The 27,229-nt window shown below is 39.7% G+C and overlaps 1 protein-coding gene across 4 annotated transcripts in view; it reads left to right on the forward strand.

Moving 5' to 3' along the window:
• Window positions 1-1,757: 1,757 nt before the first annotated feature.
• LOC150089088 (endothelin-converting enzyme 1-like) overlaps window positions 1,758-27,229 on the forward strand; it is a 129,484-nt gene continuing 104,012 nt past the window's right edge. Inside the window, exon 1 of one of the 4 annotated variants that reach the window (XM_090369807.1) lies at window positions 1,758-1,876. Coding sequence is in view for 1 of the 4 variants with exons in the window: in XM_090369803.1 (XP_090225929.1) it covers window positions 17,879-17,903 (25 nt within the window). In the remaining 3 variants the exon portion in view is untranslated. Of the gene's footprint in view, window positions 1,877-17,760; window positions 17,904-18,370; window positions 18,709-27,229 lie in introns of those variants that run through there. The other 3 variants (XM_090369808.1, XM_090369803.1, XM_090369806.1) reach the window with 3 other exon arrangements.

Below are 27,229 nucleotides of genomic sequence, written 5' to 3' on the forward strand. Positions count from 1 at the left end.
AGCAGTACTATCTGGACTCCTCACCGCCCTTATTGCTCCACTGGTAATCCAAAAGCTGAATATCCTGGTATATGCTGACCATCTAAAGGTACTCACACCAATTAAGGCAAACCAAGACCCTCACCAAATCTCAGAAGAGCTAATCTCCACTCTCTCCTCGATATATACCTACTTCAAACAATTCGGTCTGAGCATCAATCCTGAGAAGTCAGAAACCATGGTCTTCTCGTTAAAGCAACAGCCAACAAAAATCTATGCAGCCCTCAATGGAGCCTCCATTCCACTTTTCGCAAATCACACTGACCTAGGGATCAGATTTGACCCAAAGTTTCTTTTCGGCGAGCGTGTAGTTTTGACAAAAATATATCGAAAAAAACTACGCTCATGTTTTGATCGTAGTTTTTTTTATATATTTTTATCTTTCTCTCGCATAATTTAAAAAAATATATTTATACATTATATAAGTTTTCTTATTTTCTGTTTTTCTTTCGATTCATTAGAAATGAAAATCCTTTCTGTTTTATGCTTTTTTTTCCTAACTGAAAAAAAATCGAAATGCTTATTTAAAAATTACACTCGGGAAAAAACAATAAACAACAGAGGAAACGTCGATAAATTGCGCCATCATTGCCTGTCGACCCCACCCCTCGCCATCCGATCTGGAACCAGTCACTGCATGGCCCGTTTCCCTTCAAATTTCTGAGAATCTCTAAGAGATTCTCCGAAACGCGTACATCTCCCAAAAAATCGCTTTCGTTTTCTTCATCATTAGTCTGGTTTCACAGAGTGAAATATTGCACTCTTGATTGCAAACATAAATTGCAATTTGCATAAAATATATACTCATATATTCTTTTTGTCTTATCCTCATGGGTAATCTATTATTGTTATAAAAAATAATGCTCAACAATCTTGCTTTAGATAAAATAGTCTCGGGGTCCACTTAACAAGAGAAGGAAGTTCCCTTGATTTCCTCTTCTGGACAAAGTGGTAACGTAAAGAATAAAAGAAATACCCTTTTTTCCACTCGCGTTTACAAGCAGTTGCGTCCAGACGGTCGTGTTTTGCTTGAGTGGACGGGTGTATCGGAGACAAGGAAGTATAATTCTAAACATCGACACCGAACTATGAAGTCAACAACGTGCAGCAAGTACTCGCCATTACCTCGAATAAGAACATTAGATAATCTAACGCAGTTCCAACAAATCTCGGGGATTCAGTCAACAATTCAAAGGGGATTCAATCAACAATTCAAAGGGGATTCAATCAACAAATCGGCGCTCTTGATCTAATACTGATCAACGGCACCAATGAGAATGATGGAGGACAACCATCCATGGTTGAACTCGCTGAAATGTCGATTAATTGGCATCAAACCCAAAAGTAGAGCCGATAAATGATTGCTCAAACATTGCAGGGCGTTTTTGCTGCATCTGCCCCCAATCAGACACAGTCAGCCACTCGCGACAGTTTTTTTATTTTATTTTTTTTGGTTTTTAGGAGCATTAGCAACTAAGGCCATATTGCTCCGGGATATGCGGTGGTCATTCCCTGACCTTTCCGCATCCTCCGTATTTGGTGGTGACGGGCTCGAACCCCGGTCTAATCAAGAAGCGTGTGCTACGCACTGCTGCTCCTGCCCACCTGGCTACGGAGGCGCCTGCTCGCGACAGTAAAACACGGCGTTGGAAATGTAAGTGTAAAACGAAAACAGCTCGACCTGCACGGCGAAGTTTCAGTCTCCACCAAATTAGTTCCGGGTACGATCGACATCGGCGAGGTGGAAGTTAACGTAGAGTTGAAAGCGGCCGGTTAGACGGCGGCGGTAACGGGCAGGCGGTAAGTTCCGCATCTCTCCGAGTAAGAGCCGAAGCGTGTAAGTAGCCAACAGTTTGACCTAATTATAAGACTTTCATCTCTCGCGTGTTGACAACACTTTTAGAAAGCCAAAATGGTGGCTCTCTTGGGAATATCTGAAATTACTGGGCTTTGCAAGTGTTGCCACGATCAAATGACAAAAACGTTTGTGGCAGTATCGGGTTGTTTAGGTCCTAAGGCCAGATTTAGCGAGGCCCATGACTCTAATAAATAAATAAAACTGTCATCCGTAAATTGGTGTGTTCTCTGGTCGGTTTTCCTGTTTACTAGATGAAAACGTCGAGTTTCCGGGAGGGGAGAAAACCTTGCCATCCTCGGCTGTGATTTGACGACAGCCGGAGTAAAAAAAAGTCCACAAAAGTTCCATTGACGGAATTCGAACCCGGTCATTTTACACTCGTTGTGGGACGTGGGGGGGGGGTGAAAAAGGCCCGAGTGCAGTGATTATAACCAATGTGCTACAGCGAAAATACGCACGGGGCTCTGAGGTGTGTGTGTGTGTGAGGCGGGGGAGGTCAAGGAACAATTCCGTAACTGAATTTAAACCGCACAACAGTAACTGAATCCCCCCACGGTCTTTAAAAAGATGGGCCCCAGGACCCCAGAAATAACTAAATCCGACAATAAAATCTGATACAAATCTGAATCATTAATTTCTTTAATCCACCTTAATAAATTGCTACGAGACTGCGTATTTAAGATGTTTATTAAATTAATATTAGTTAACTACTTTTTTTTTTTTTTTTTTTTCGGCAAATGCAGAAAAGTCAGCTACCTTCAATCATTTAGTCATTATAATACTAACACGGAATTTCGTAAAAACTCATCCTCTGGGAGTTTGATTGTCACAAGACAATTCGAAGTGTTTTATGACATCGTGTTTTTTAAGTATTCGGTATTAATGTTGTAATAATGCCGTAATACGGTTACACTCGCGTGAGACCAACTAACTCAGCCACGTTGTGAAAAAGGGGCCATAAAAATTCCTCGAGTCATCGACAGGACTCGAACTCGGGTATTTTTCACCCGTTGCGGGGACGACAGCGATTCTACCGACAAGGGTTCAGCAAAATGCTGAAAGGTTAAGAACACGATGAATTTTAAATGAAAGAACGTGAAGATGAAGTAGCAAAAAGGGTGACTTCTCTGAAATATGTAAATTCACTTGGGAATATGTAAAAGCGAAGACTTATCGGCCTTATGGGCCACCAGTGGTGGTAGTGGTGCCGTCTCAAACCGCTATTACGCACTCGTATACCAGATACATTCATCTTTCACTGCTAAAATCAAAATCCTTTCAGGGTTCAAAACCCTGAAAGCATTTTGATTCTTGATATACCTTGATATTGATAAACCGGATCGTTTACCACACCAGTTTTCCATCAAGGTACATCAATCCATTCTTTTGGTGAGTGTCCAACTTTCCCTTCCATAAGTCATGGTGGGGAGTATACATTGGTTCATTATTTTACGTTTCAGACAAACTGGGATATTGCTCTTCAGTATGTGACTATATTTCCTGAATGCTATCCATCCAAAATTTATTCTTCTCTTGACTTCCAGCCATTTATCATTATTACAGCTAATGACCACCTGTCCCTGATAAGTGGCATAGTATTTAGGGTTAGGTGCCACTTCTGGTTTCACACATCTGTTCCGTATGTACTCTGTGATGGAATGCAGAACTACTGCATAAGCCAGAAAAACGTGTAGTGTCTCATTTATGGAGTATTGTGTTATGTTCTGTTGTTGTGTCTCTGGCTACTTGGCCGCAGTGCCCCAAGTGGGACCCTACGTTGCCCGCCACCACAACTGGGAGGAGAGCCAGGCTGTCCTCATACACTGGCTAATCTCCACCAGGGTCGCCTGAGCTTTCTGGATGGAAACCAAATAAAAAAAAGGAAGAGAGTGGGGAAGATAGTACAAGTGGTGAAGTAAAAGTAGGCAAAAGGAGGAGGATGAGGAAAGAAGGCATCCTCCAGCAGAAAGAAGAGATGTGAAGGGAGAAGTAGAAATCACCCCTGGTATGGGAGCTCACCGAAGGCCAGGAAAAGGAAGACAGCTTGCAGAACAAGGGAGGTCTGCAAAGGTGGGTAGGTACAATGGGAGGTGTGTGAGTTTGATTGCTTTCAGATCAGTGCCGTCATTGCTACGAGGAGGATGTCCAGTTGGGTGTCCAGTTCTGATAGTAGTCAGTAATGAGGGAAGAGCAGGTACGAGATCATGGCAGTTTTAGGAACGTCTGTTCTGCATGTCTATGTTGTGGGGTCAGACGTGGAGAGATGATACCAACGCCTTTTGAAGACTGCTGAGGCATATCTACTAAAAGATAAAAACGCTTCTTTTGTTTTAACAGGTCGCTTTCCGGACTAAGTGTGGTTAAATTTATATCCAATAACAGTTGATTACGTAGATCCAGGTAGATGTTACACGAGTGCATTATGTGGTGCCAGTCCTCCAGTTCTCCACATTTACAATGGGCATCGTTTACACGCCAAAGTCCTGAAATCTCTTTTTGAATGACCCATGTCCTGTCAGAAGAAAGGTGAATTAGGGAAGAATCAGCCAAGGTTCCTGCCAAGTACGCCGGAGTTCTTGTTTCAGATCTGCATCGACAATACTCTTAATCCCCAGGAATTCAATTTCTTTGTTCTTTCTGATAGTATGGGAAAGCCCTGTAAAGGCCGCTTGTAGGTCAAAGCGGATACAGCCTGTTAACACTTGTAGTGCTGCTGTTGATGTCGTTCTACAAGCCCGAGTCATTTTTAATAACACCAATCGTTGTATCTGCAGGATAATGTTCCTACTGCTGATGATGGACAAATGATGTAATCATACGACAGCGCTGTATGTGACGAACGGTACAAAAACAGCTGAATAAAGAAGGTGGAGTGCAGGTCCCTCAAGACCCCAGTCTTTGCGAGCGAAGCGAGCAAGCGTATTGATATAATTTTTGGCCTTCTCTTTCATAGACTTTAGATGTGGCATGAAAGTTCTGCGATCATCTAGGGTAACGCCTAAATATTTGAATGAACATTGATTTTTGAGTGCATGTCCTTTATAACGAATGGTTGGTGGTCTGTTAATGTCAAGACGTCCTTGAGAAGTAGGGTTCTACTTTTATCTGGAGAGATTTCCAGCTTATTCTCTTCAGCCCAAACCGACAGGGCATTCAAGACTATGTTGTCCCAGATAATTATATGAATCCACATTTTCAACTACTGCTCCTTCAATGATTATATCCCTTTCTGTGGCATACCTGTTCATCGTTACTTTTGTTTTAGCCATATTCATCTTTAGTCCTAAATCCTTACTAACTGTGAATTTTCCTCTAATTCTTTTCCTCTAATTCTTTGGGATCATGACTTATGACCACAATGTCATCTGCAAATCGTAAATGGTTTAGGTACTCTCCGTTCACATTGACTCCTTTCTGCGACCAGTCTAATCTTCTGAAAGCTTCCTCAAGGGCAGCAGTAAACAGCTTCGGAGATATTGTGTCTCCTTGTCGAACTCCTTTCTCGATTTTAAATTTGCTACTGTCTTTGTCTAGTCTAATAAAGGATGTAGCACTCTCATATATTTTCTTCAAAATCATAATATATGGTGTATCTATGCCTTGTCTTTCCAGTGCCCGAAACATTGCCTTATGCTGTATGGAGTCAAATGCCTTTTCATAATCCACAAATGCCAGGCATAATGGTGTTTTATATTCATTTGTTTTCTCCATTAGCCGTGATATTACGTGAAGGTGATCCATAGTTGAGAATCCAGTCCTAAAGCCAGCTTGCTCTTTCGGTTGATTCTCATCAAGTATTCTTTCTAATCTGTTAGTAATGACCCTTGTGAACAACTTGTAGATGTGGGATAACAAGCTAATTGGTCTATAATTTCCAATTTCTGATTTATCTCCTTTCTTATGCAGCAAAAGTATGATTGCATTATTCCACTGCTTAGGCGTGAGTCCAAAAAAAAAAAAAAAAAAAAAATAGCGCCTCCGTAGCCAGGTGGGCAGGAGTAGCAAACGCTTCTTGATTAGACCGGGGTTCGAGCCTGTGACCACCAAATACGGAGGATGCGGAAGGTGAGGGAATGACCACCGTATATCCCTAGCCCGGATAAAGGGTGAGGGTTGGCGTCAAGAAGGGCATCCGGCCGTAAACATTTCATGCCATAACAATAAAAACAGTGACCCCATATATATAATGGGAAAAGGGACAAAAAAAAAAAAAAAAAAAAAAAAAAGGTGTGAGTCAAAATGCATTAGAAAAGGCGTCACGCCTTTACTAATGCATTTTGTGAAGAATCTTGCCAGTTTGTGTGTTGTGTCTCTTCCTCCAAATTTTAAAAACTCTACAGTAACTTCCCCGGGGCTTTCCGATTCTTCATTTACTTCAACGCATGTTCTGCCTCATCAGGAAGGATTTTGGGTATGTCATATGTGTTACTGATTTGTGATCCATCTTCGCCACTGCTGCCATCATTCACCTTCCTCCTTGCGCACTGGTGTGCAAAACGTAAGGATCAGCACTACTTCTAAAGGTTGCAACCACAAAATCTTTACTTAAGGTCCTCTTTACTGATGAGAGCAGATTCAGTCTCAGCAGCGATTCTGGACGTCAGCTAATCTGGCGAGAGGTTGGCGCACGCTCTCACCCTGCAAACATCACTGAAAGGGATCGAAATGGCGGTCGAGGTGTTCTCGTCTGGGAAGGCGTTATCTTGGACGGACGTACACAACTCCAGATACTGGAAGGCGCAACTGTACTGAGGTAATCCTTCCCCATGTGCGTCTGTTCCAAGGTGCCATTGGCCCCAAGTTCGTGTTTATGGATGATAACGCCACACCTCATCGCACTGCAGCTGTTGATATGCTTTTGGAAAGTGAGGACATTGTTAAAATGGATTGGCCTGCCCGTTCCCGAGATCTAAATCCCATCGAACGCATATGGGACGCTCTGGGGAAACGCCTAGCTGCACGCCCACACCCACCAGAAAACACGGAAAACCAATACAAATATGTGCTTTTTCAGAAAAAATGCATATGTATCTTCCACATATTTCTAATTATTCTCTTATCTTTAAATTTCCTAATATGCATAAATGGTGCATTTAAGTAATCATGACATTCTGACGTCTCATTTCTATAGAACATTATGTAAATTCCAAAGTTGGTCTGAAGAAAAATCTTGTGCTGGTCGTTATTCAAGCTCTTGTGACTGCTAAATACGGTTAACGATTGAATTAATTGTCAAAATAATTGATTGTAAATTCCTCTGACGTTTATTATTTTTTATTTTTTAACCCCTGTATAGCGTATGCGCTAGGAGGGTTACTGGCTTCATGGCTATTTTGACTAGCATTAACGTATGGAATTATTAAATTAAATTAAATTAGATCACATACAATGGCATTACAGATAATCTAAGAAGAAAACATCTCAGTGGTACGATATCATTGGAACTGGATGAGTTGGAGTGTTTATGACACTGCTTGGCCTCTGTATTTCTCTCAGCTGCACATCTTGTTGACATCCAGACAGTGCATGTTGCACAAAGGAACTGTATTGGCTGGAAACACAACTGCTTCAAAGAAGTATTTGAAGCAGTCGAGTTCCTGAACCTAGAGCGTCATTGGATACTTCAGGTTTGTAAGAACTCTGGAGATGTTGGAGATATCAATCTCCCTCGTTATGAGTTGTGACAGGGTACTAACGTTTCTAGCAACAAGTTGTTTCCATGGGATGTTTTGCAGGTTGGCAAGCATCGCAGATTTCAAGATGATTGGCAGATTCCGAGTAATTCTATTATTTAGCCACCGGAGGATACAGTATTCAGTGTTGAGGAATTTTGACAAGTGAGTAAATGGAGCAGTGGCCAGATTACAAGCGCATATATGAACACTGGGGTAATGCACTTTAAGGATAGTGTACGGTCATTTTAGCGTTGGTATAAGTTCCTGTTTGATGTTCCATAATGCTGCTAGTATTTTGGCTTTTGTTTCCGTTTCTTTAAAGTGCTGGAGAAAAGTAAAATTCTCATTCCAAACGATGCCAAAGTATTTTAGGGATTTCAGTTTTGAATTTGAGCGTTACTGATTTGAATGGTTATGTTGTTCTTCTGTTTTTCTCTTTGTGAATGCCATTTGAGTTGATTTACCTCAGGACAATTGAGCTTAAATAGATCTGTTGTCAATTAATAATTGAGTAGCCTGTCTAATTTTCATGGTGACTTTATTTGGGTGATCAGAATAGATACAGAGCGTGAGTTCGTCCGCATAAGACAGCATATCAGATGACTGGAAAGGAAAGGCTAGGAGTACAACACCAAACAGGGTGGAGAGAATCCCATCTTGTGGGACTCTTCTTTTAGTAGTGTATTCACGGAGAAACTGATGGTGGGTGACTGAAAGGTGTTTCTCTTGAAGGATGGCTGACAAGATCAGAAAAAAGTTTTCATGGATGTTGAAACAGTTTTGCAGAATATTAAGAATAGCCGGGAGAGTGACTGTATCAACTTGATATCAAGGAAGATGATGTCCAGTTGGGCTTTGTTGTTTTAGTGGTCGTACTAGAGTATACAAGAAATTTATCATTTTGAAATTAAATTATATAATTAGTACAGTAATAATTTTGATGCAGATTGGTATAAACAAGGGACCGTTAATATTAGCAATGCAAGGAAGCCTATGATTTATGCTACACTACCTTTTTTTTCCTTTACTGTCAGCCCTATTATTATCATCTGGTTCATGGGTGATGATGAGGTCCAGAGTATTCTTTTCCCTAGTACTTTCCCTGACGTGTTGATAGAAATTAGCAATCATTTAGTTGATTTAAAAATTTTGTCCCCATGTCGAGTTTCCTTCCCATTTACTCCAATCAATTAGAGGCAAATTGAAATCACCCATAAAAAGGCATTGACGCTTACTTGCCCATTCCATTTGCATGTAGAGGCTTTTGTAATAATCTTCACAATCACCTGGTCTGTAGATTACTCCTACTCGCATTATACCTTTGTTTCCAACTATCTCATCTCACACCATACAGACTCTATACTAGCGTGTGAAATGTCTGAATCCGGGAAAGCTATCGTCGCACTCAGGCTGCTTCTGATAAGAAGCATTACCCCACCACCCCTTCTATCTACCCTATCCTTCCTAAATACATTATACAAGCCGTACTGGAACTCATCATCCCCAATTTCCGGGTGGGCCACGTCTCCGTAAGCCCTATTATGTGAGCGTTACTTTTCCAGCAGTTGAATTCACTCATTTTATTGACGACACTTCTGACATTACTTTAAAACAATTAAGACAGTGTTCGTGTACATTGAATTCCTCCAAAATGATCGATGAAATTTAATGGAAACTACCAAATCGATGTCTTTACTGAAAAGTGAAATGAAGAGGAACCGATCCAACTTTGTTTCCCCCAAGACACCTCCCGCAATAAAAAGAAGATCGTCAGCTTACAAACGCATTTATCGGCACGCGCATCAAGGAGTTGCATCAGGTACAGTAACGCACGGCATTTAGATGCATTTCGCAACGTTCAAGTTATTAGATGAACAGGTTTACGCGGACCAGTTGCTAAACAAAAGCAGGGATGCAGTGCCGGATATGAGAAGCTACAAATGACGTATCCGGTCGAACAGGTGATGAGGTAGTCGACGATACACCTGGAGAGAGCCTTGAAAGTAACAGATGGTGAGGATGATCGATGGTGGCTGGCTGTCGTTGTTGATGTAGCGATACCTGTACTGACAAAAGTGACAGCAAACACGTGGTTATCTCTCACACAACTTAATTATTCCGCGTTACATCTACCAGAATTCCAGTTTAAAAATCTGTGGGTTTGGAAATCTGTGGATAGCTGTTAAGTAGCGATCCCCCTAAATTGTCAACAGAAATATCTCACGTTATCAAACACTAAAAATTATTTACGTATTCGTCAACATAAGACATCTTATTTAACTTTTTATACATTTTTAAAAGTATTGTTCGTCTTACGTTTATATTGCAAAGTGCCAATTCAGATCTTTTTCAACGAGGGGTGGTGGGCGTTGATTCCTCACTCGCATGCTATCGTGACATTTTGTGTTCTACTATTTGCGACGACAAACGTAAAATAACTGGGGAGGGCCCTAAAATATCGATAAATAACTTGAGTTTTAACTTAGGGGTTTGCATCTGGTGAGTATGGGCTTGGCCCACCAAGGGTCCTGAATTGGATAGCATCATTCTTCTCTTTCTTGGTGATTCCCTTCTACTTCTCTCTCTCTCTCTCTCTCTCTCTCTCTCTCAGGGTAACTCAGAAACTTTTTTTTGTCTGGTGCAGCATAAGCCTTAGGATTCCTTGCACTATATGGCTAATAATAATAATAATAATAATAATAATAATAATAAGTACAGGGCATGTCTATCGCACCAGTCTAGATGAGTCATAAACAATATGCTTACAAGACCAAAAAAGTACCACCTTCACACGCACACCGTGCTGATTGCACAACGACAAATTGGATTAATGTACGGTTAAATTATTTTTAACAACTCCCCATTCCGCAGGGAAATTAGTTGATGGAACTGCATTAATAACTGAAAATTATATCAATTAATGTTAGTAAAAAGGAAAATGTCCAAATCTGGATAACAAAACCAAACCAATGAGGCTCGCAGCAGAGAAGAGGAAAGCGTGGGATGCGTATAAATTATCGGGCAATACAAAAGTCGAGAGTAGATATAAATTAAACTGCAATCGATCATAGAGGACGTTAGAAATGAAGAAACAGAGAGAAACTCCAGACAGGTATAAGGGATATTTATAGGGGTTGTCTGATAACCGAGTGGTCAGTGGCGAGAGGGCGGTAGCACGCGTTCTTTGAGTGGACCGGCGTTCAAGCCCGTGATTGTAAATACGTTAACAATTTGTATCGGTGATCGGAGAACATTTAATAAGAAAATTTAATTGTGTACAAAGTGGAAGTTGTTCTTTTAATTGGCATCTCCTGCCTGCTTCCAGAGATTCTCTTCATTATACTAGACTAATGCTGTCACGAATTCCTTTGAATTGGACTTTCCCCCGTCTGAATAGAACTATCATTGAAATTTTGTGCTATTCTTCTATTTATTTATTTATTTGTTTATATACATTATTTGTATATTCGTGTATTTTATTCCTCTGTTATATAACTGGGCGCTTGCCTGTCGTGTATATTTTATATCAATAATGAATAAATTACCAAAAAAGGTCACATTACACAAGTCGATACAAGATGCTCGAAGATATGGTCACATGACATCAGTATGGCGTATGATCCCCTCCAGCGGCTAGACAGAGGTGAACCATGCTCGATATAAGAGTGTATATATGATTCTCTAGCAACGAATCCTATTCTTCCACCAGCGCAGACCTTAGCTCACCAAGTGACCGAGAAGTTGGATGTCGGCGTGCAATGAGACGCCCAAGAGCACCCCACACATGTTCCATTGGATTCAAGTCGGATGATCGTGTGGCCACGCAGTTGTTGGATATATACAGTTTCAAGATATTTCTCCACCACTTGAGCTCGACGTGCAGTGGCGTTGTCATGTATGAAAAGAAAATCACGGCCAACTGCACCCCTAAAAAGTCACACACAGGGTTCGGGGTTCTGTTCTCGGTATCAAAAACATGAAGAGGGTATGGCAGTTGATCATTATTCTGTCCAACTCGAAAACACCGCCTCTACTGTAAGTGGCCCTTTCTCTGCAGTTAGAGGGATAGTACCGCATTCCTTGTTTCCAGATCTGTTTCTAGGCTAAAACGGGACTCATCAGAGAACAGAACTGTACCCCATTTGTCAGGATGAATTCCAAGTTCACATTTTCATGGCATCAGTTTTGAACTACCTGCTTTCTTGTGTGGCGTTCACTTGAATTGAACCCTCTTAGCACAATCCGGTTGGAAATGTTTTGACCTGTGGCTGCAGCAATCTCAAGAGACAGTTGATGACATGACCTCATTGGGTTCTGCCTTGCTTTTAGAGCCATACAGCGGTCAATTTTTTTTATGAAGCCCTTGGGAGACCTTAACTAGCTATTCATGTAATGGTTACTGTCTCCTGAAACTGCTTCCATGGACATGTGTTGTGTCTTATGTAAGGCGATTCCTAAAAGTTAGTTCAACTCCGCCACGGTTCTCTGTGATGATATTCAGAACCCTGTATGGCCAGAATTGCTAGTGTCTGTGTGCGTTGCTTAGTTGTTTCTGGCCACTTAGTTACCAGTAAGCAGCGGCGACCATCAGGAAGATTGCTTCCCATTACCCGTCCTCGCCACGAGGAGGCGGGCTCAACTATACACGTACTAAATTAAATGTAATATTTCCAGCACCCATAGGAAGAAACGGAAGTCGTATGGGTGCAGTCTCTTATAATCACGTACGGCGGTAAACACCGCAAAGAATCCCACATCCACTGGAGACAGTGTAATAGCAATGAATGCCATCAGTTCCTGTACCCAGGAAGCCCAAATCTGGGTACAAGCAGGTGAAAATTCTGTCCCTAATAAAGTGGAGACCAGCGAATCCTGCCCACGAAGGGGCTAGCATAAAAAAACCCCGTTCGCATAATTAACAATTTCAGAATAAAAAAAAAAAATTAATTGAACATAATAATATTTAAGTTTCAAAATTAAAAATCTTTTGAAGTTGTAAAAGCTGCAAAATCTGTATCGATTTGTAATGCGCGATGCACAGTTGCGACATTATGCTTCTGATTCTGTGTTTAGTCGTGTCACCATTTCGTGGTGAAAATAAAGGGCACTGGTACGTGTCCGAGGAGACACGCATGACGTCACTTCTGCTGCGCTCTGATATGAAGAGGTGAATGTCACCCGTGCGAGTCCAACAAAACACAAAAGTCACTGGAATGTGGCACTCTCCGAATAAGGTCGATCGAAAAAATATTGACTTTTAAAGTGCTCTTAAGTACGGGTAGTCTAAATTACAATTTGTCGAATGAGGGGTTACCAGAAAGAACTTTCCACCCTATTGGAATTATAACTGAAATACGGTGGACATTACTGTTGGAGAAAAGAACACCGTTGGATTCAGTACACAAAATAGTTATAAAAACATTAAACAAAGTTTTTTGCACCATAATCTGATTAGAATCTCTCTCTCTCTCTCTCTCTCTATCTGCCTGTCATCTATTTATCTACATATCTATCTTTCTTGCTCAGACTTCATGTGCGCGATTTCCGTGGATGGATTTTGATTACATTTTATAAATTTAAGGAGGAACTGGAGCCTGTCCAGTTCCTCTTAAATTTATTCAACCTATCAACTCCCACAACGACAGATGGAAGTTTGTTCCAGCAATTAACCACCCGCTGGCTAAAGGCAAATTTCCGCACATCTATTCTACATCTGTCCTTTCTTAATTTGAACTTATGTCCCCGTAGGTTGGTAATCTGAACAAGTGGAAGGATCCCATCAGAATTCAGCGTGCTCAACCCATTCAAGGCCTATCTCCACATACCGCATATTGTAGCTGAAACACTAGAATGCCATGCACTATCTGGAGAAATAAATGGGCAAAGTCATGGATGCGCAGAAACGAAATATTCTCAGGTTGAACCCAAAGTTGTTGTTGTTTTTTTTTTTTCTTTTCTTTTTTGTTATAAATGACGACTTATTATTAGTTGCTAATCGTGAAATCCATGTTTATATTTCCTTCACCCAGCTGGCAGTTAACTCGGTTAAATTAAATTTGCTACGTTCAATAAATTGTTATTGAATCTGAGTTTCATAAAATTATGCCTTATCTATACTGGCTGTCATAGCGACAAAACCAAGCTTCCTTTCTCTCCACTTTGTGCCACTTGTGGTGGCATGTTGAACCAGATTTTTCCTTGACCACTTCAATTTATTGTTTGCTTTATTGTACTCTATGCTTTTATTCTCCGATGGAACCCCAGATGAGCTACACAAGAGCATTGAGGCTTTTGATCGTTACGTCAATATTCTTTCGGATCACATCACCAAATCTGCGAAGCCTTCTTATGCGCATGCTATTAGGGGCAACCAAGACCCAGAAATTGTTCGTACCTCCGTTAGAGGATCCGTGCATCCTGAGATAACTGACAATTTTGAAAGTTCAAGGCAGGTTTTCGAGAAAAATACCAATCTACAAGCTGTTCGTAGTCAACACGTCCTCAATCTAAGAGCAGCTACTGACAGTACAATGGAAAAAAGTACTGCGATTAAAAACACTGTTCCGCAGACCTTGAAACAGGACTTTAAGTCCGTCAAAGTCAAATCTCTACGAACAATCAGAAAAAAGGTATTGTGGTGGAAACAACCTCTAAAAAGACTTTGATAAGTTGCTTTCTTCTGAAGTATTGACTAAACAGGGTATTTCAGCAGAACAGCGAATGGGAGAGTAATCCAAGAATACTAATTTATGATGTCCCTAAAGATGGGGTTTTCTACGTTGAGGATAATCTCCTCTCTGGACTCTCCGAAAACAGCAATCATCATTTTCAACCCGAATCTTCATATCACAGTTAGAAACTCCCTCTGTTCACAAAAGGCTACTTGTGTGGGTGTCTTCTCTGTCAGCCATACTTTTTATCATTTCCTTGTATTGTCCTCCTTCTGATAACATCCAACTGGCTCTGAATTATCTGGGTGCAACCTTCGACAAATTGTGCTCTGCACTAATTATCGTAACAACAGATGCCAACGCTAGATCTCCTCTTTGGAACAGCAATATGACGAACCTGCGCGGACGGCTCTTGAAGGACTCATAACCTATGTGTCTTTGGCAAACCACACCAGCCCATTACTTTCTTCTCTGTTTTGGGTGAATCGAATATCGACTTGTCTTTATCCACATCAGGAATTGTTAAATACACACATAATTGGACAGTCCATGAAAATTACACGTGTAGCGACCATAGAGTGATCTCCTTTACCATCTCTAAAAACCAAAATGTTGTTCATCCACCACCACAGGTTCTTCGTAGATACTCTAAAAAATTTATAAAATGGCCACTTTTCCATGCTTTTGTACGATTAGCTTTCAACGAGGACATGCTTGCCTCTCTGAATCAAGTGAATCCAAACGAGTACGCTTTCTATGTACAGGCAATCTTTCTCCGTGCTACTACTGCATCAACTAGAAGGAAGAAAATCCGGGCATGTTTTGTACCCCTGATGGAACTTTCACCTGTCTGATCTGAGAAACAGAGTACATCGCGCCAGAAGGCCGTTTCAACGCCATCGTTCCTGGCCGAAGACTATTGTTACCAGACTAAAGATGGATTATCGTGCACTAAAATAGGAGTATAATAAAGAAATCAATAAGGAAAAGGTTCTAACGTGGCAAGCTTTTGTTGGCTCAACTGGAAATTCTAACCCGTGGGGTCTTCTATATAAAATCTCTAGAGATAAAGTGGTTACAAATGAAGTCTACAACTCTGTAATATGTGATAACTCGGAAACTTTGACTTGGTCTGACACTGTTAATGGTATTCTTGATGGCTTGTTTCCTGTCGATGACTGTTCCTCTGATAACCACTTTCAATCATCTGTTCGCAAAATTAATTCTGAATGTTCTACTAGCCTAGACAGACCTCTTTATATTATCTAAGTTGGATGCAGCATGAAAGAACTCAGGTTATCTAAGTGTCCTGGAACAGATTTGATCGAAAATGTTGTAATAAAGTTTGGTGAGCTGTTTCCTAACAAATGCCTGCTGAATGGTGTCTGTCCGCGGTTGTGGAAAACGGCCCTGGTGAAGCTCATCAAAAAGCCGACCAAGCCACCTGGACGTCCAAGATCTTTTCGTCCTATTTACCTTCTTCCAAACTTAGGTAAACTCTTTGAGCGAATGCTTTATTATAAAACTGCAGATTTATTTCATGATCAGGAGTCAGTTTCAATTTCACAATTCGGATTTATCAAGGGAAAATGTTGTGAGGACGATTCATTAAAACTAAAGAAAATTACCGTTTAGTTATCTTTATTGATTTTGAAGTTGCGTTCGATTCCATGTGGTGGGAAAGTGCATTTGAAGCTCTGCGTGCTGTTAAGTGTTCGATGCAGCTTTATCAGGTCAACCGGAATTACTTCCATGAAGACAGTTTATCCAGGCGCATTATAGCCAAGTAGCTTTTGCGCCATGAAACCACAACAACAACAACAACAAAATTTTATCGAAGTATCATCCAAAAATCAGAAAATTAATAGGTCTCTCTCACGTGGATGCCCTCAAGGATCTGTCCTGGCAAGTCTCTTTTGGAACATTGTTTTAAATAGATGGCTTATCAATAGACGATTTGGTTCTTATGTCTACAGTCCTTCTGGACCTAATTGCATGAACTGAACAAAAAAAGCTTACTATATCTCAGGCGAAGATCAAGATGATGTCATTTAACCACTGATTTAATCTGACCCACCCTCCTAGTATTAAGATTGACGGCAAACAAATACCACACGTCCGTACCTTGAAATGTCTCGGTGTAGTTTAAGATGACCGACTAAACTTCACCTTGCACATCAACCATCTTCTCGAGACGGTCAAGAAATTTACTATGGGTTTAGTGAGAATTTCGAAACCTGATTGGATATTGGCAGGAAGACGCTCTTGTCTACTGCAAAGCTGTGTTTCTTGCAATTGTCGCTTATGGTTCGTTCTCCCGTGTGGTTTGAGCGTGTTAAAACTGTAAGGTTTCTACTTAAATTGCTGCTTTATATGACACGTATGTGACTGCAGGAAAGTTTCTACGGATGCTCTACAAGTAATAGGTGGGACATTGCATGTCCCACCTATTACTTGTAGATGATTTCCATTCGTGATTTCCATTTGGCCAAACTACAGCCTTCTGTAAACAATGCGACAACAACTGGTGGAGTTGAACTCTGTTCCAGGTTCCCCCCCCCCCGCTACACTGAACAGTTTTTCTTTAGTCTTTGCGTGTTTTATTGCTATTTATGGTCGCTGACACACTTTCAGATGTGAGCGTCGTCTTCAGTTCGCTCACTCGCTCGATGTAGGGCCGAATTGAATGAGATGGTCTCTAATCAGAAGGAGGTTCCCCTGCAGAACTACCGGATGATTGTATAAGAAAGGTGTTTGTACATAATATGTTAATATTAAAAAAAGAGGATAGGAGGGTACAACCAGTCAACGTTTTTGCTGTCACGTGGAATTGACACGCGATCAATTCTCGTTGCATATCAGTTTGAACCCTCGGCAAACTTCATCGCGTATGTCTATGCACTGAACTTTGCCGAGTCCCATCGTGGGTTTATGCGCATAAATAAATGCAGTTATTTTGCCGGGTTTATGCGCGTAAATAAATGCAGCCTCGTTGCTCAAACCTGCTTTCCACTAGTGTCGGTAACGAGGGGGACAATCGTGGTATAATTACACTCGCAGTTTGTCTGTCAAGGCTAATTTATTTACTCGTACTTTGCAATGTTCGGGGGGGCGTAGAGGTATTTTGCGGATTCTGAAAGAATGTCATTGTGAGGGGATGTATTTTGACATCGAGAAGAATACACAGAGACAACGCTGCAATCGGCGAAGCGTGCATTTCCTCTCTCTCTCTCTCTCTCTCTCTCTCTCTCTCTCTTTTGGTCGCTTTTCCTCCCTGCCTCGCCGCTATTCATGCTTGACGACTTACCTGCGTTTCTGGGGTTAAGGAAACTCGCCGACCTTTATTTGCTGTTTTGCGTCGTGTTTCTTTATTCCACGAGTTCTGCCAATAAAGTCTTTTACATTCTTGCCAAACATCTTCGCTGGACATCTCTGCCGCGAACACCCCCGCACGAAAAGGAGGCGAGGTTGAGACAGGAGTACCCGCGTGTCATGTCACGCATCGATGACTCCCGAATGACGCAAACTTCTCTCTTCCTTCCGTGCTGCTGCCGTCCTTGGAGTCGGTTCGCAATCCTTTCCTACAACCAGGCGTATCTCGTGGCACCCATCCATATCCACCGCTGCAGTCCACTATGGTGCACCACCCACTGTCCCGAGGTAAGTGTTTCGATCGCTAATTTGTGCCACAAAAGGGTTCGCCACTCTCGCTGACACACTTTCAGATGTGAGCGTCGTCTTCAGTTCGCTCACTCGCTCGATGTAGGGCCGGCGTGCTTTCAATGGGACCCGCAAAACTACAGACTTTAATGGTTCGCGCGTGCTCTAACGTGCGCTTGGAAGAAGCAAAACCGCCCGCGGTTTTGCTTCTTCCAAGAGCACGCGCGAGCCATTGCGATAACTGGCGCCTAATTAACGATACGCTGTCACGTGGTTTAGTGCGGAAATAGTAGCGCAGACGTACTGTCAGCTGCAATGAGTCATCAACCTACTTTCTTCCACTCGATGTTTCTCCATTCAACTTTTCTCCGCGCAAGTATTTCTCTTCCCACCCCCAAACCCACAAACTTTGCCAATTTCTTTGACAACGATCATCCAAGTTTCGCTAACAGCGATTGTGGCCCTTGGGACTCCACCTAGGAATCGCCCTCTGGTAGACAATTTGGGATTACCGAGGGTTTCCACAGAAACAGAAACGAAGCTTCGCCAATATTAGCGGAATACCGCGACCGAGGATGGTGCGCTTGCAACACTCCAGGGGGAGGGGTCTCGGCGAATGTATCGCTAATTGCGAGGATTGTTTCGTCCCTCCATTACCGTTACTTTTCCGTTTTAATTTGTGTCATTCATCGTTAGTCTCTCCTGGTGTTGCGTAGGAGTTCCCCTCTCCGAGAGACAGAGACTTCGCGTCAGGGCTGAACACTTGCACCTGTTTCCGGAGAGCAGTAGGATGCAACTGAATACGGTAAGGATGCCTTCTTTTTATCGACTTGTCTTTTCTGTTTATAAATTTGGCCGCTTGCTTTTCGATTTTTATTTGAAGTTGGCACTTGTCGATACCCCTCCCTGAAAACTTGGAAGTATTTAGAGCGAAAGTTGGTGCCATTTTCGTGATATCAAATTGTGTACAAAACATCCCAACGAGTTCGAAAAGCTCTTGAAAAGATGAGGATTCTGCATTCTGCAATATGAAATTCCCATCTTGCAGAATGCTACGATCGATATTTGACCAATTTTTCAAGCAAAAAAAAAGGGAAAGAATAAACAAAAATTATAATTTTTAGCATCCACTACACGACTTTCAGAACGAAGCCAAAAACCATTTAAAATATTTGCTTCAAGTTACCGAAAATTTTCCACGAAGCAGCAAATACCGCTTTTAACATATGCGGGTCCCTTGTCCCTAAGATTCTTGTAGAGCAAGAGACAGTCCGGATCATTTGGAGAGGGAGGCAGGTTCTAGCAATGCTCTCGATACTTGCTATCCCAGTAACAAATCTTTTAAGATCGTTTTTAATAAGAGTCTGATGATTTGTATACGATAACGCTGTTCATTTATTTACATATTTCTTTGGTAACAGAACAAGTCTTCCGATCTAGTTGAGGCTTGTTGACGAAGTCAGATGTTCCAGTAATGAAAGAGAATTTCTTGGCCTCCAGTTCAGCATAAGGAATGCGAAATATAAGCGTTTGTCTCGCGGATGACGCTGGAACGAGAAATACAGTAGATTGAGCAGCTCAGACACTGCTGATAAATTTTTTTCTGCACAGATTCAAGCAACATTTTTTGTATTCCAGATCGTCTATAAGCCAGGCTAACCAGATTTTCAAAATGCTGATTAAAGCTGCAAGAAGCAGATAAAGAAACGCCACGGTCTTTAATCTCAGTAAATTTTTGTAATGGGGTTTGATTGATTAGACTGAAAATTTCATTTTTTCTCTTTCTCGGGTTGGATCAGCAAGTCGTGATGGAGTTAGATGTGTGAGGATTAACACTCTGTCCATTAGACTACAACCAGTCAAAAACGAGGCACAGCATTTGGAAAGACAGTGGCAATATTTGCAGAGCTGATTGAATAAAAAGAATTTAACATCATCTGCCAAGATAAGAACTTGAATTCTAAGGAAGATCTTTAAGGAAGTAACCAAAGTCGCTAATAAAGATTGAAAATGAGAAAGAACCAAATATTCTACAATAATGACGCCAAATTTCTTTTTTAATTAAAAAGATGAAAATTCGACACACTTGATGGCATAACGTGAAATACCGATTGATCGGGGTCAAGTCAGATAGACAACGGATACAGCAGGGATCGAATACAAAATCACACTGATCGGCTTGTTTCTTAACCATAATCTATTGAGAGTAACAAAAAAGCACAATCATGCAATAATTCGACGAAAATGGCGTATATAGAGATGGAGAACATTATTGGGTCACTCTAAAAAGAATATTGCCATTGGCTATTGCGGGTGAACTTCAAACGTGCGTCAACGATTTCAATTTTTATACTTTAATCCAAGGTCGAAAGATTTCATTTTGATGGTAATAAATTAATTATTTCATTTTTTTAAAACTATAATCTTTAATAACTATAAATAATAATTGAAAATTATTTTGCCAACTTATGAGTATTAGTATTAGTAGTGGAAAACGATGAAAGAAAAGAAAGCAACCTTATAACTCATCAGTGAAAATGTGAATTTTGACTGATGATTTATAAATTCTTCAGTGTGAATTTTTCCATATTCACATTTCTTTTTGCATATCTGACGTCTAGTTTTTAACCCAGATGACCGATCTTTCAATAAGTTCCACATTTTATTTATGTTTGCTTCTATTTGGACATGCAGCAGTCTGAACAGCTGCAGGGACAGCAGTTAGAAGGCCTGCAGGGGTCGTCAAGAGACAAGCAAATAGAGGCTGTGAAAGACTTCAATAAATTATCTTTATTGCTGCTAAGTAAGGTACAAAACCAGGAACAATATTACTGATCACGATGACATGGCCAGCAGTCATTAAGAGGAAAAACAGATGAATGTATAATTGCGTATATACTAATGATAAAACTTCATTACACAAATTAGATGAATTTGAAGTACTGGGGTGAGTCATTGAATGGGGACATTGCAGGGATATCAGAAATATAGTGCCACTGAAACCTAAAGGATGCAGAACTTGAATTTGAGTAATATACAATGTGCACAAAAGAGGTTAAGAAGCACATAAAACGTAAGACAGTGTATCCAGTTGACATGGGTGGTCATTGTTTTCCAATCCTTATGTCATCTTGTTGTGACATAAGGATTGCAAAAATGGAAACGAGAGTAGAGTGTTATTGGTCTGATGACTGTGATGAATATAACGAACAACTGCACGAACATTTAAGCACACACGTTTAAGGTGATGTTTCAGGCATTTTACCAATATCCATCATCAAACGATCCTGCTGACAGACCCCTGCTTGCCGATGTGAACAGAACCTGATGTGCAGTATATATGGTGGTTTGGGTTATTAATAAACTATATTATTTACTTCACGTGGTATAAGCGTGTTATTAAATACAATAATTAATCTTCATGAAAAAGAACCATGTAACTTCCTTCCCTAACTATATAAGATTCTTTTCCCTTTTTGTCCATCTCTTTCACAAATATTTTTATCAAACTTAGCTTGATATGCATGATGGTAAATAGATTTTTGACTTTTACACCAAAGGTGGTTGTCCGACATTTTTCTGGCCTGGTGTAGTTTCTGAACGGTCTGGCCATTTTTTTTACCGTAGTCCAATCCTTCGCTCAATGTCCCACTCGCATAAAAAGAAATAGTATTACTGTATCCGCCTTGCAACCCAGTCAGAAAAGCTACCACATTTATATCGACACGCCATTTGTATTCTTGATAGCATATTTTTTTGGAAAAGGACCTGTATGTCCAATACATTTCCTCCATGTGAACTGTATGAGCCAATGTTATAGATGAATACTTATTTCCATTATGGAGTAAAACGGCTTTCAAACTGACCATGGATGAATCAATGAAAAGCCTTTACTGTTCAATGATTCCTGGATGTTGTTACACTAAACCAAAGCACCATCCATGGAGTAATAGGCCGTTACATTACTGTCGATTGCCTCTTCCTATAAAAAGACACCTTGACACCCTTTTTCAAGAAGATTCCAATGCCGAAGCCGTGATCCTAGTAATTGAGTCTTGGGTTTAGAGAGATCCACGCCTCTGACCAAATCGTTTAATTCTGCCTGAGCGATTAGATACGGCTTTGCAGTATCAAAAGTTGAAAAGTCTAGATCTGTACTCGTTCTGGGTTCTGCATCTTCTGCAGACTCCTTTTTCGATCCTGAATCAGAGTGAAGGCCATAAGTTTCCGGTGGCTTTGGCACTGGCATTGTATCATCATGAGGAACCGGCCTTAGACGAGAAGGTATGTTGGGATACTCTACTTTTGCTTGCATTTCCCAGAAAAACCAGAAATATTGGTCTTGCAAAAGTAACAATCGTTTATTACGCCACATCACCGAACACAAAAGGCATCCATTTATGACTACCTCTAAGCCAGCCTGTTAATGTCCTTGAACATGAGCTACAGGAAATCTTTGAAGTACATAATTGGTCTTTATCTCCGACCTTAAATCTAGAAAACAGTTCAGAGGCTTTTATCACAAGTTGTAACAGTGGCTTCCGTTGCAATCTTAATTGTGGAAATTGATGACTTAAATAAATTCAAGGAAGGATCGGACAAACTTTTGTAATGAATGAATGGGTGAAATGGGAAGTGTTACACTTATTTACAAACACTAATTCACTTAAAACACTTTGTTCACCAGTGGCTCTCAGAAACACATACTCTTTTTGAAATACGAAAATGCTTGCTGGGTGCGAAACCCCACTTGTATATACACCAGCAGAGAAGTTTCTAGACGATCGCGTTGTTTCTAGAGCACTCCGTCGAAAGTTCTAGAACCTGCCAGAAACATCACGACCTTTCTTCAGCATATAAAAATATTCCAGAATGTTCCAGAACATTCTGGGATGTTGTAGAAAGCTCCCGAATGCTCTAGAAGTCTCCAATAGATAAAATGGATGGAAAAGGTGATACCACCAACTACAGATTTTGGTTTTAGGTTATTAACCTACGATAAAGATCAACTATGTGCTCCAAAGATATCCTGTAGCTCATGTATATTGTAAATTGTGTTAAATTATAATCTAATTTAAAATTATAAATTTTAAATTAGATTACAATTTAATACAATTTACAATCTATATGATTTATAATGGATGTCAGAAGAATTGATAAGATAATAATTAAAAAAATAACACGTGAATTTTTCCCCAAGCCTCATGGCAGAGAAAAAAATGCGTGGGACAATCATAAATCATCAGCGGATATGGAAGTAAGTAGAAAGAAATCTGCAGTGAAGCTGATAAGAGGATTACTATGGCCGATTCTGACAATTCCTCGGTTAAGATTTCAAAGAAATACATCAAAAATTGCTTTGCGTATGTTAATACTAGAAGGAAAGGGATAAACAACGCTAACCCACTAGATATGGACGGCGTAGCTATTGGTGATCCTCATCTGATATTCACGCGATTTTAGGAATGGAGACACCAGAAGTAAACCAAATTATGAGATAAATAATTTTGTTAAACTGAGATTCTTCTCAGCTATCAAGAGAAAAAGTGTAACAGAAATGGTGTGGGCTAAAAGCATCTGGAGTCGGGAGAATCTGTTGAATTATGTTAAAAGCAGCAAAAGAGATCTTAACCGGATTATATTAGGCAATGATTAGCCCTCATTTGAGCTACATACGGGTATGGACCCCTCATTTCAGGAAGGAGTTGTTGATCCGCTGTAACAGGTGCAACAAAAGCAACGATATTACTGAGTGGAACAAAAGGGTACTTTTACCAAGAAAGACCAGTTCTGCAAATGTAGCGCCTGAAAAACCAGGCATTTGCTAGAGGACCTGATTAAAGTGTTCGCGGCTTTAAATGGATGAGGACATAAATTAAAACTGAAAGGGATAGATGCAGGATAAATTGTTCTGAGCCAGAGAGTAAAATTGATTTTTGGAGCAATCTTCCATCTGGTGTTGTGAACGTAGATTTAAATTTAAAGGAGTTTCTTTCTTTTTTTTTTTTTTGCAATAATTTTTAGGGTTTAGATTATCGGATTGTGACATCATTACAGCTTGGAAAATATGTATTGCGTTGCAAATAAACATTTTTTCCACAGGGTAATAACCAACGCGAATTTAATTTCTAGATGGATAAGGAATATAACGATTCCTTGAAGGGAATGATGAGATTAGCGAAAGGACAAGGAAAGTAAGGAGATATGATTTGTGGAAGGGCCCAGAGCGAAAGGTATCACACCTGAAGGATCCAGTCGAGACAACCAAATCTAAATTAAATAAATAAAAATAACGGTTTAATATATAAGCCCGATCTTAAAGGAGTAGCGCAGGTCTTTGCCAAATGATCAGTAGGTATTTGGGCTTGCATAAAACCGAGAAATTTCAAAACCGAGTTTAACCGAAGTTTATTCTTAAAACCGGTTTTAAAACCGATTTTCTCAGACTTAGGAAAATAATTAAAAACTTATAACACAAGTATTTATTTTATCTTGGGTAGATTGTACAAATCGTAATCAAATCTTTTAAACAAAATCTATCACTTCTTATAGTAAAAAAAAAAATTAAAAAATTAAAATGCTCCAAAAAGGTAACCAGCTTAAGATTATACAAAAAAATAATAAGCCCTATAATAATAATAATAAATAAATAAAAATAAACAGCTTGGGGAAATTACTTTACTATTTATTGCTCAGCTTTTTTCTGAAAATGGTCCTTTAAAAAACACAGTATATTAAGCATTTTTCTTGATAGACTTGACCTTTAACAAATAGATATTTATTGTATACCCAGTATAAAATGAAATATAAGTACAATTTCAGTTCAGTAGCTTTCGGAACTCGTGTCCCTTTATCAACTGACAAATTTGAATACATTACAAGCAAAGTGTGGCACGTTACTCATTCGTCAATGATGCATGAGTAACGTGCCACACTCTGCTTGTAATGTATTCAAATTTGTCAGTTGATAAAGGGACACGAGTTCCGAAAGCTACTGAACTGAAATTGTACTTATATTTCATTTTATACTGGGTATACAATAAATATCTATTTGTTAAACTATGGACCCCAGTACTCCAGGCCCATTTGTCACTAGACTTGACCTTATTTTTGTGTTAAAGAGACCATTGATCGAAAACACTCTCTCAGATTGGACACTTGTTGGTTTAATGGTCAGCAGTGCTCTATAAACTTTCTCCAGCTTTTCACTTCTACTGCTAGTTGCCTCCAAAAGTTTGAATTCTTTGCTGATTTCCAATTCACTCGGATATTTTGAAGGCTCTTCAGTTAATCTCTTTATTACACTATCATACTCTCGCATGAGTGTATCTCCGACATTGGAACTAGATGAGTCTTTGTTTTCTTCTAAAAGAACAGTTCGTTTATTTTCAGTTTCTTCATTCAACGCTAAGACTCCTTCGGAATGTTTTGCAAATAATCTCTGATAAATCTCTTCAGCATGCTTTTTCAAAACTTGCTTACTTGGAAAATCAAAAGGTCTTGAACCTGAATCTTCTTTCCTAAACTTTTTGGGGTTGTGCAGATAGTTCAGCAAAGCCACAGTTTGGCAATTTCCTCTTGCTTCGTAACGCTGCAAAAGGCTTTGGTGAAACTTTAAAGCAAATGGGTTTTCTGCTGTATCAAGCTTAGCAAGCAAAAATTCTATTGAAGACTGCTTTAAGTAAGTCTGTATCTTCTGAGGTTATAGCCTTCAGAATCATTTCAACTGGTCGCAAAGTTTCACATAGCAATTCAAGTGTTTTCCAGTCATCGTCAGACACAGCTTCAGTTGACAGTACTGCACATAGAGCATTTGGAATGCAATTTTTCAATTTCAATAATCTCTCAATCATATAGAATGTGCTATCCCATCTAGTCTTGCAATCTAATATAAGTTTATATTCTTTCCCATTAAATTTTGCTTTAACAAAATTTTGTAATATGTCATTTTTGGTAGGCGATTTTCGAAAAAGCTTGCAAAAACTATTAACACAAACTATTAACAATATGTTAATAGATTGTGCAATATTGGCCATTGGATTGAAGAAATAAATGAGCTCATCGGTAAAGTCGGTTTGATAAAGCATGCCTTGCTGTCTTTCTTCAACTCCTTCATCATCACTACTTTCTTCATTATTTTCATTTTCTTCATTGGCTTTGGGAGACTCAGAGACTGTCGCACCATAATTGATTACTTTTTCATAAAGTACATCTATAACTGACAGATGTATACAATGGGCTATACATTGTTGATGATTAGGCGTAATTTGCTTGCCAAACCTAATCATCATTGCTGCTCCATCGGTGGTGCAGGCAACAATATCCTCATCCAAGTTCAAACCAAATTTCTTCAAGTGTCCATTCACAATTTGCTCAGTTCTTCTGCTATCCAGTGAACCATTAATCTCAATAAGACCTAACGACCAATGATTGTCTTTTGAATGCACATTTATATTCATATACCTTTTATTTTGTATAGACGTATATTCGTCTAGAGTCAATGAATACCGTGCACCCGAAACCAATGAATTTTTGAAATGCTGAATGAGTTCTTCTTCCTTAGTTTTATAATAATTCAGAACCATATTTTTAATTCCATTCACTGAGGCTGATGGTAATTTATCGTATTTATTTCTCTGAAGGTGAAGGCTTCATTGTATAAACTCACTCTTGGCAATTGAATTAAAAGAAAATCCATCTAAAGCAGCTAATTTTTAAGTCTCTTTTTCCATAGATTTTTTAACGATAAAGTTTTCTAATGTTCTTACGGGAGGCTCACTGTTATCTTGTTTAATGTCAATCTGATGCATTTTCTTTAAATGCAACATCAAAGATGATGTAGATCCTCCAGACGACTTCATTATCTTCTGACATTTCGAACATTGTGCTTCATCTTTGCTTTTTCGAGCAAAATAATTCCATACATTTGATTTCATCTTAGACATATTAAGAGTAATAAATATTAATTAGTAGGAATTTATATCACCAACAATTTTAAATAAAAATATTGAAGATAACAAAGGCACAATACTATGGGTCACTCCCGCAAGCACTGAATGAAGAGTCTAAACGAGGCAAGTTTCAAAAGATACAGGTGGGAAGATAAAAGGTACCCCTCCTAGATTTGGGCCACTTGCCCATGACATTCGTATCTTAAAATAAAATAAAATAAAAAAACATGTTTAAAACATAAAGCAGTTGAAAGATCCAGATAAACGAACAAACAAAAGAAAATGTGCGTAACAAAAAACTATATTCGAGGGCTAACTAAAAAAAATATTCGAATCCGGTTTTAGAAGCTCGGTTTCGGTTTTAACAACTCAATA

The sequence above is a fragment of the Mastigoproctus giganteus genome, chromosome 3 (assembly GCF_048544385.1).
Source record: "Mastigoproctus giganteus isolate SK-2022 chromosome 3, ASM4854438v1, whole genome shotgun sequence".
NCBI lineage: Eukaryota > Metazoa > Arthropoda > Arachnida > Uropygi > Thelyphonidae > Mastigoproctus > Mastigoproctus giganteus.